General features: G+C 47.1%; 1 protein-coding gene across 1 annotated transcript in view; it reads left to right on the forward strand.

Moving 5' to 3' along the window:
* The first annotated feature begins 9,301 nt into the window (after positions 1-9,301).
* The window catches only part of EHMT1 (euchromatic histone lysine methyltransferase 1), a 124,831-nt gene continuing 124,277 nt past the window's right edge, over positions 9,302-9,855 (forward strand). The window contains exon 1 of the mRNA XM_018565416.1: positions 9,302-9,346. Within this exon, the coding sequence (XP_018420918.1) occupies positions 9,326-9,346 (21 nt within the window). The 5' untranslated portion in view covers positions 9,302-9,325. The remainder of the gene's footprint in view (positions 9,347-9,855) is intronic.

Raw genomic sequence — 9,855 nt, forward strand, 5'->3', positions numbered from 1 at the left:
GTCTGTTTGTGGATCAATCCATAAAGCAATGAAACGTTCACTGGCTGGATAGGTTTCACTGTGTATAGCAACGTTTCAGAACCCAATCTGGTTCCTTCCTCAGGCAAACATGATGACGAATCAAAGTCACAATGTTTACCTGAGGAAGGCACCAGATTGGGTTCGGAAACGTTGCTGTACACTGTGAAACCTATCTGGTCATGCCAATAAAGAGGATTTGACTTCAGGATTTCTGAAGTGCCAGTGAACTCTTCATTGATTTATGGATTGATCTGTGGCGCCATTCGCATACGTGTTGCACCCACCCGAGACTTTGAGGTTACTATACCGGTTAGGACTGCGATGGGACAAGGGCTCTACTGTGTGTTTGTGGAGACACACACAGCTTACTAGTACACACAAGGATGGCTCCATAGGACCCTGCAAAGGAAAGGAGTCACCCTAAATCAGGATATCAGCCAGTGCTCAGGGGACCAGCTGATTCTAAAACTTTTAAACTAAAACTTTTAAACATCAAAGGCAAGCATTCACTGCAAGTGATTTCATCAGCATTTGAAATTGTTTAAAACCTTTTTGACTTTAATGTGTGTATTTTATATTATTATTATTATTATTACATAGTATTTATATAGCACCAACAGTTTGCGCAGCGCTTTACAATATAAGGAAGACATTACAGTTACAATACAATTCAAGACAATATGGTAAGGAGGGCCCTGTCCCTGAGGAACGTAGGAGTTCAGTTTTAAAGGGTATCTATAGCTAAAATTTATTTTTTTTAGTTTTGATAAAGCAGGGTATGGTTAGAACTTCTATAAGGCCATTATTTGCTGTCTGTGCCAATGGGGACATTTCCCCCTACTTCTTATCCTGTAGACATAACAGGAAGTCCCGATTGGGGAGATTTCCCTTCTACTTCTTATCCTGTAAACAACACAGGAAGTCCCAATGGGGAGATTTCCCTTCTACTTCTTATCCTGTAAACAACAAAGAAGGCCCCAATGGGGAGATTTCCCTTCTACTTCTTATCCTGTAAACAACACAGGGAGTCCTGATGGGGAGATTCCCACTTATTTCTGATCCTGTAAACAACAGAGGAAGTCACAATGGAGAGATGTCCCCTTCTTAACCCATAAACAAAACAAAACAGGTAGATTTCCTACTTTCTATCCCATAGAGAAAACAGGAAGACCCAATGGGGAGATTTCCCTCTAGTTCTTGTTCCTTGTATTTATTTATCTACGCTGTTGAACATGGATGGGGGATTTGAATGTTTTTCACTCGTTCAACCAGAGGCTGAATGAGAAAAAAAAAACTATACGAGTATGGTCAGCTTTAGAGAGCTTAACCTATACCTGCAGAGGAAGCTCTCAAATATTTGAGAAGATCTGGCTTGGATGGTTTAATAACCTTACTCTTGTACCACATGCTTTATTTCTGAGCAGATCTTATTGGAGATTTTAGTCCCCATTGTAGATAGTTGATCTGTACCTCCTAACACACTCTTACTACTGCTATGAAGGAATGGTAAAATAATGAGAACACGGACCATGGTTCTTTTATAATCACAAATACAATTTTATTCACAATTGTAACACTCTTAGCATATAACAAGAAGATCAAAGGCCACATTTCAAATTTGTATGTACTTGTTGTTCTCTCTTTTTTCTGTAAGAATAAAACTTTGGAAAAACTAAAGTAGGTTCTTCTCAAATAAAAATGTCTTGGAGAAAAAAATGGAAACAGTTCATGTGAATTCTGAAATTGAAAAGTGTTCTGAGGTTTGAGATTGGGATCCGAGGATACTTGTTCCTGGTCAGTGACCAGGCAGATACTAAAGCCAGAGTCAGCATGAAAGCTAGGCCTGTTTATCTCATCACAGGTTTACATTAGGAATAGGCAGATTCCTGCATAAGCCCAGTTATGACTGGTTCTCCTTTTCATCTAGAGATAGTATTTTGGAGTTTCCATATCTTAATTTTTTTTAATGTTGATAAGTCCTTTTTTAAGTTTGGGGCACACACAGCATGGTATTTACTGGTTACTGTTACTTTTCTTTGCCGCATGCTGCTGTATTATTTGAAAGAAAAAATATTTAAGTGCTAAAAGAGCATGCACCTAAACCACATTATATCACTCATAGCCACTGCACCCACCTTTCCCCATAGATAAATTAAAAGTTAGGCATGCACCAGTTAGGCCTGTAATCTATGATTAAAACTACCCCGCTGCTGGCCAATTTTACACTGCTATATCCTCTAAAGCCCTGGTTGTCAACTCATGGGTCGCGAGCCTTTCTGCAGTGGGTCGCGGCGCCCTTCCTGCATGGAGCAGCCCATCTTTAGTAGGGAGACATAGAGGGGGGGATTTTTTGTCTGCCCAAGGGAACTCTGTGTTGTGAAACTGTCCCCCATCTCCCCGCTGAAGTAATAGGGCCCGGGAAGAGACGGGACTATTTTCTCACTTTCGGCCGGCGGAATGATATCAAGAGCCGCAAGTCCCGACAAGAAAGTTAAAGTCCCGGCCTCGAGTACAGAAGATATCAAGCCACCTCAGCGCGGCGGATTGATATCAAATAGGACTGGTAGTTCAGTCTCCCTGGAAGCTGCGAAAGGTAGGCAGGCAGGGGGATGTGTATAGTTAGCTGGATTAGCATTTGTAATGGTGATTAAAAAAAACCGAATGTTACTACAACAGACTAGGCTGGCAATACATAATGTCACCTGTCAGTGCAAAAGCTGGGGGGAGAGGGGTTTCTACTTGCAACAGAGCCCCTGCTAATGCCCCCCTACAGACCCCCACCCCCTCCTTCTGCAATGACCAGGGACGCTGATGGACATTATGTTGTCCAAGCCCATATAATGCCCATCAGTGTCCCCTGTCATATTGTCTCCTGTCAGTGCATAGGATGTGGGGGGGCCTTAGAAGGGCTGTGCTGCAAGTAGAAAACCATGCTAATGCCCCCGGCCCCCCCACAATATCTGCATTGACAGGAGACAATATGACAGGGGACACTGAGGTGGGGGACCATGACAATATGGACGGAGCTCCATCACAGCACAGCAGCCCCCACTGGACCTGAGGATCTACCCCAGTTCTTGATAAGATAGGGATACTGGGTGAATCTTAAAAAAATAAAACAATTTTTTTTTTTTGGAGTGTGTATGTGTGTGTGTGAATGCCTGAGTGTGTGAGATTGTGTCTGTGGTTGTGTGTGTCTCAGTGTTTTTGAGGGTCCGTTCACACAAGTACAGAGTGTTAATTGCACAGTCCAGTGCGATTACCACGTTGTGCCATGCAAAATAGCACTTACCACAAATTCTGGTGAGGGAGTTGTGCTGCATTGCCATTCATTTGAATGGCACCCCAAACATACCTCCTGCCCGCAGTTTGATCGCCCGCACCGGAATGCCCGGTACCGCAATGCCCTGTGTTCCAATGCGGTGCGACTTGGGTGATGACTTACTGACCAAGGACAAATGTGGGTCCTGAGGTTACACAGGTTGAGAACCACTGCTCTAAAGTATATTAATTATTGTAGTAAAACCCCAGTCTGCAAACTTTAGGCTTAGCTTTGCTACTTAAAATTGTCCTGCTGCTGGCCAGTTTTACACGGCTGTCTCATTATTCTTGGAGTAAAAGCTCTACCTAATGTTCTGTGTCTAGTATATTCCAGCCATTTCACCCTTATTAAATATGTCCTGTTGCTGATCAACTTTACTCTGCAATATCATTTGCAGTCGCTTAACTCCCTTAGTGACGCTGTCATCAATACTTTCTGTGAAAATTGTACTGTTCCGTAACACCACATACATTAAAGCATCCCCCAGCATAACATTTAAAAGTTTTGTGTAGGGGGCGTGGCTTGGCGCATGGAGCGGTGAGACGTGTATCGGCTCGTCTCCCGCTCAGGGGCATATCTTACTGCAGGCAGCAGCGGCTTTCTCCCCCACGATCACCGGCAATGAGCGACCGGAGGAAGAGGAGTAAGAAGCAGGCTAAGAAGGGGCCTGTGCCGCGGGAATTGACCCGATATTTCGCCCGGACGGCGCCCGCGGCCTCTCACGCTGCCTCCACACGTGCAGCCAAGATGGAGCCGCCGGAGTTATCTCCGGCACACTCGGACGCCCCACACATGGAAGAGGTGAGCCAGCCACAGGAGAGACACTCGCCCCAAAGCCCAGGGGGACTGTCCCAGCTATCCCAGCACTCCAGGAGCACTTCTCAGGCCTCACTCAGCTCACATGAAGGATGGGACATGGAAGCTTACATTAAAGCATTGCCCACCATGAAAGACATTGAGTCCTGCTTCTCCCGCCTCGAGCACACCTATAAGAGGGAAATGTCCACCTTAAAGAAGGACTTGAGCATTAGACTGGAGGATATAGAACAATCCGCAACTGAATTGCGCTCTCATGTACAATTACATGACACCACTTTGCAGGAACATACAGTACTTCTCCACCAATTGATATATCAGCAGGATGACCAAGAAAACAGAAATCGGCGTAATAATATTCGCATCAGGGGACTGCCGGAGTCTGTTGAACCTGGTGGCCTGGAGGCGGCCGCACAGGCGCTTTTCAATCAGCTCCTAAATAAACCCAGAGAAACCCCCATAGAAATAGACAGGATCCATAGAACGCTGGGGGCTAGGCGGCCTGACAGATCCAGTCCCAGAGACGTGATATGCAGGGTCCACTTCTTCAAGATTAAAGATGACATCATGAGGGCTGCCCGTACGCAAGAAGGTCCCCTGCTCTTCTGGTGGGGGACCATGACAATATGGACGGAGCTCCATCACAGCACAGCAGCCCCCACTGGACCTGAGGATCTACCCCAGTTCTTGATAAGATAGGGATACTGGGTGAATCTTAAAAAAATAAAACAATTTTTTTTTTTTGGAGTGTGTATGTGTGTGTGTGAATGCCTGAGTGTGTGAGATTGTGTCTGTGGTTGTGTGTGTCTCAGTGTTTTTGAGGGTCCGTTCACACAAGTACAGAGTGTTAATTGCACAGTCCAGTGCGATTACCACGTTGTGCCATGCAAAATAGCACTTACCACAAATTCTGGTGAGGGAGTTGTGCTGCATTGCCATTCATTTGAATGGCACCCCAAACATACCTCCTGCCCGCAGTTTGATCGCCCGCACCGGAATGCCCGGTACCGCAATGCCCTGTGTTCCAATGCGGTGCGACTTGGGTGATGACTTACTGACCAAGGACAAATGTGGGTCCTGAGGTTACACAGGTTGAGAACCACTGCTCTAAAGTATATTAATTATTGTAGTAAAACCCCAGTCTGCAAACTTTAGGCTTAGCTTTGCTACTTAAAATTGTCCTGCTGCTGGCCAGTTTTACACGGCTGTCTCATTATTCTTGGAGTAAAAGCTCTACCTAATGTTCTGTGTCTAGTATATTCCAGCCATTTCACCCTTATTAAATATGTCCTGTTGCTGATCAACTTTACTCTGCAATATCATTTGCAGTCGCTTAACTCCCTTAGTGACGCTGTCATCAATACTTTCTGTGAAAATTGTACTGTTCCGTAACACCACATACATTAAAGCATCCCCCAGCATAACATTTAAAAGTTTTGTGTAGGGGGCGTGGCTTGGCGCATGGAGCGGTGAGACGTGTATCGGCTCGTCTCCCGCTCAGGGGCATATCTTACTGCAGGCAGCAGCGGCTTTCTCCCCCACGATCACCGGCAATGAGCGACCGGAGGAAGAGGAGTAAGAAGCAGGCTAAGAAGGGGCCTGTGCCGCGGGAATTGACCCGATATTTCGCCCGGACGGCGCCCGCGGCCTCTCACGCTGCCTCCACACGTGCAGCCAAGATGGAGCCGCCGGAGTTATCTCCGGCACACTCGGACGCCCCTCACATGGAAGAGGTGAGCCAGCCACAGGAGAGACACTCGCCCAAGCCGCCGGAGTTATCTCCGGCACACTCGGACGCCCCTCACATGGAAGAGGTGAGCCAGCCACAGGAGAGACACTCGCCCCAAAGCCCAGGGGGACTGTCCCAGCTATCCCAGCACTCCAGGAGCACTTCTCAGGCCTCACTCAGCTCACATGAAGGATGGGACATGGAAGCTTACATTAAAGCATTGCCCACCATGAAAGACATTGAGTCCTGCTTCTCCCGCCTCGAGCACACCTATAAGAGGGAAATGTCCACCTTAAAGAAGGACTTGAGCATTAGACTGGAGGATATAGAACAATCCGCAACTGAATTGCGCTCTCATGTACAATTACATGACACCACTTTGCAGGAACATACAGTACTTCTCCACCAATTGATATATCAGCAGGATGACCAAGAAAACAGAAATCGGCGTAATAATATTCGCATCAGGGGACTGCCGGAGTCTGTTGAACCTGGTGGCCTGGAGGCGGCCGCACAGGCGCTTTTCAATCAGCTCCTAAATAAACCCAGAGAAACCCCCATAGAAATAGACAGGATCCATAGAACGCTGGGGGCTAGGCGGCCTGACAGATCCAGTCCCAGAGACGTGATATGCAGGGTCCACTTCTTCAAGATTAAAGATGACATCATGAGGGCTGCCCGTACGCAAGACGCCATCATGTTCAACGGATCCTCTGTCCTCCTGTTGCCAGACCTCTCGGGACATACACTCGCTCTCCGCAGGGCCTTGCGTCCCCTACTCGACCTACTCCGCCAACGCAACATCAAATACCGCTGGGGCTTCCCCTTTCAACTTATTGTTGCACACGAAGGAAAAACAGCCATCTTTAGCTCCCTGGGCGACCTCCCCTCCTTCCTGGGCAAGCTGGAACTCCCCCAGGTCGCCCTTCCGGACTGGCCACTCAAACCGACCCTCCCCGGCTTTGTATCAGCCGCTCCGTGGAAGCAAAGATCGAACAGACCGGCCGGCCGGATGGAGGCCTCTTCTTCCTCCAATACCTGACTGGGGGCTCATTCACCTCAATACTCTCTTGCCTTCGACGCCTCGGAAGAGACGCGTCCCTCAGCGGGAGATGGATGTCCCCTGATGTTTTCCAGTTGAGCCCCGTGTGGGACGTTTGCCGTGGTCACCCACCACGTATGCTGCTGCCGTCCATAACGTTACCGTTATTGTTGCTATATTGAACTGTCTTATATGCATCTACTAATAAGTGCCTTTATTTTTCTTTATTATTTTTTTCCCAATTTACATTCTACTGTTGTAATATTATATTACCTAGTTTATATTTAATGTTGAAAGACTCTTCCGAAATTATTATACCTCTTCCAGACTATTCCTATAGGCCCCCCAAAACACTTCTTTAGTACTCTGTGCTCTATGGTAAATCGCTTTGTATGGCAGAAAGGCTACTCCCAATACTAATAAAAACTGATTCAACACTAAAAGTTTTGTGTATATGCAATCTTGCCCTTAAAGCTGGATGAAAAGACCCTCTTTCTGGTGTATGGTATTATACATGAGGGCACCAAAAGACAGTACACAGGGCCAGAGCATACGCAAAATGAGGAGAGTGCCAATCTGTACACAGGTCCCCTAGAAATTAATGAGCAGTTAACCCTTGCAGCACAGGGGTAGCCCAACTTTCCCTTCAGATAGGCTTTAAATGCTTGTTTTTTTTTGTCCAGGGTACAAACTTACCATATCCCTCGCTCCCCTGGAAGCCGGTGCTCTCCTCGGACACTCCAGGTTGTGGACGGGCCCTCGGCGTCCTCACTTACAATGCAAGACTGCTGGTGTGGCATTTTATGTGATGCGAGAACACCTGTGACTAATAGAGCTTTGAGGAGTGGTGGCTTCGGGGGACCATTCACAGAGAGAGGGGGAAACCTGAGAGAGTGAAGGGTAAGTTAAGTAAAATTGCTTTTCCATGGTACCGTTTAAGAACAAACGTTTAACTTTTGAGGCGAGGGGTGAGCCCCACTGCAAGGGTAATGTTGAGTTTTCGGGAGTTCAGCTTTAAAAATAAAGTGACATTAAACTCAGGAGTTAAAACCTAAAAATACATTCAAGTACCTTAGCTATTAACAAAAATGTATCTTATTTGGGTATCACTCAGCTGTAGATCCTCAAATCATCTCTGAATTGGTGCCGACACTGTCCTTCCATCTGGTGGGTGGCTACTTTTGTTCCCCATAGTCCCTGTGTGTTTTGTAAAGTAGTCACTGCTCCAAGCTCACTCTTTTGATGGACTATAAACTTAATACAAATTGGCAAACTAAACATGAGATTGTAGTCCATCACAGGAGTGAGCTTGGAGCGGTGACTACTTTACAACACACACAGGGACCATGGGGAACAAAAGTAGCCACCCTCCAGAAGGAAGGACAGTGTCAGCACCAATTCAGAGATGATTTGAGGATCTACAACTGAGTGATACACAAATAAGATACATTTATGTTAGGTACTTGAATGCATTTTAAGATTTCACTCCTGAGTTTAGTGTCACTTTAAGTTGGGCTTTAAAGTAAAACTATGGGGTGAGTAAACTACACTCATCCCCAGTTAGAGCCGATGTGTGGCATTGATTGATCGGGAAGTAAGCAGACACATACCGACACTCGCTTACTTCCTGATCATCTCCCTGCAGAGAGCGGTGACTATTAGTCAGAGCTCCCCACAGGGATTCCCCCCTTCCCTTTTCTGAACCTCCACCGTTGTAAATTGTTGTTACAGTGTCCACACATTGAAATAGAACGGTCATGTTAATAACCGTAGAAGATTGCACATAAAATGGGTTACCCACACCTGGTTGTAATGTACAATACTGTCCCTGTGTGAGGTCACATGGTTCTTTGTCACTTACACCATATGACGCTAGATTTGTCATCTGGCCAATAAACATTTTACTTGTAGCCAATGTTATTAAAAAGAAAGGGGCTGTAAGGCTATGATCTCTGACCAAAAACATGGCAGGCTTATACAGCACCCACTTCAGTTAACGATTGCTGGCCTCTCATCATTACTCTCGTACAATTTTGGTAATGTGATTTATCAAAAATCACCAATATGACTATGCCTGCCAACAAACAAGCATGATAAAAATAAATCACCAAGCAAACTCTACCAAAGGCTTGGTTGCGATGGAATCTGATGAACGCCAATTGTAAATAGTTTCATGAAGGTGTATTCCCCATTAGGCCTTCCATGAGTGCCCCACTGTACGGAGTGTCTGGAAAGCTAAGCGTCACCAGACGCCGCCATGTTGTCGTACGTAGAAAGGCGATGACACGCATGCGCAGCAAACTCTTCCCCCCTCCGCAGAGGGCAGCGTGAGAGCAGGTGGGCGGGATTGTGACGGCAGAGGTGGCGGGGCGGGGCTACGCTCGGGGTCGGAGCCATGGCCACACTGGATGCTGAGGTGAGGAGGATGGCGGGAGAGGGAGCGGGGGCCCGGCTATGTGTGTGAGGGAGAGGGAGAGGGAGAGGGAGAGGGAGAGGGGGGTCCCCGGGAGGAGGCGATATAGGAGCTGTACCCCACCAACCTAATGTCCTCATCCCCGGTTCTCAAACCCGACTGTACTGTCCACCGTCTATCCGTCTGTGTGCAGCACCCCCCACCAGAGTTCCTTCCTCTACTCACTTACCGTGTACCCCCCTCCCTCTTATCCCGTATCCTTCTGTACCCCTCTACTCGTACCCTCACCTGATCTATATCCCTCCCTCCCCGGTGTACCGTCTATTAAACCCTGTATGACTTGTACCCCCTCCTCTAATCGTACCCTCACCTGACCCATACCTTCTAGGTGTACCATCTACTACCCTCTGTATGACCTGTAGCCCTCCTTCACTTGTACCCTCACCTGACCCATACCACCCTGGTGCACCATCTACTACCCCCCTATCGAACCTTCACCCCCCCCCCCCCCA

The sequence above is a fragment of the Nanorana parkeri genome, unplaced genomic scaffold, assembly GCF_000935625.1.
Source record: "Nanorana parkeri isolate BGI_ZX_2015 unplaced genomic scaffold, ASM93562v1 scaffold845, whole genome shotgun sequence".
In the NCBI taxonomy this organism is placed as follows: Eukaryota; Metazoa; Chordata; class Amphibia; order Anura; family Dicroglossidae; genus Nanorana; species Nanorana parkeri.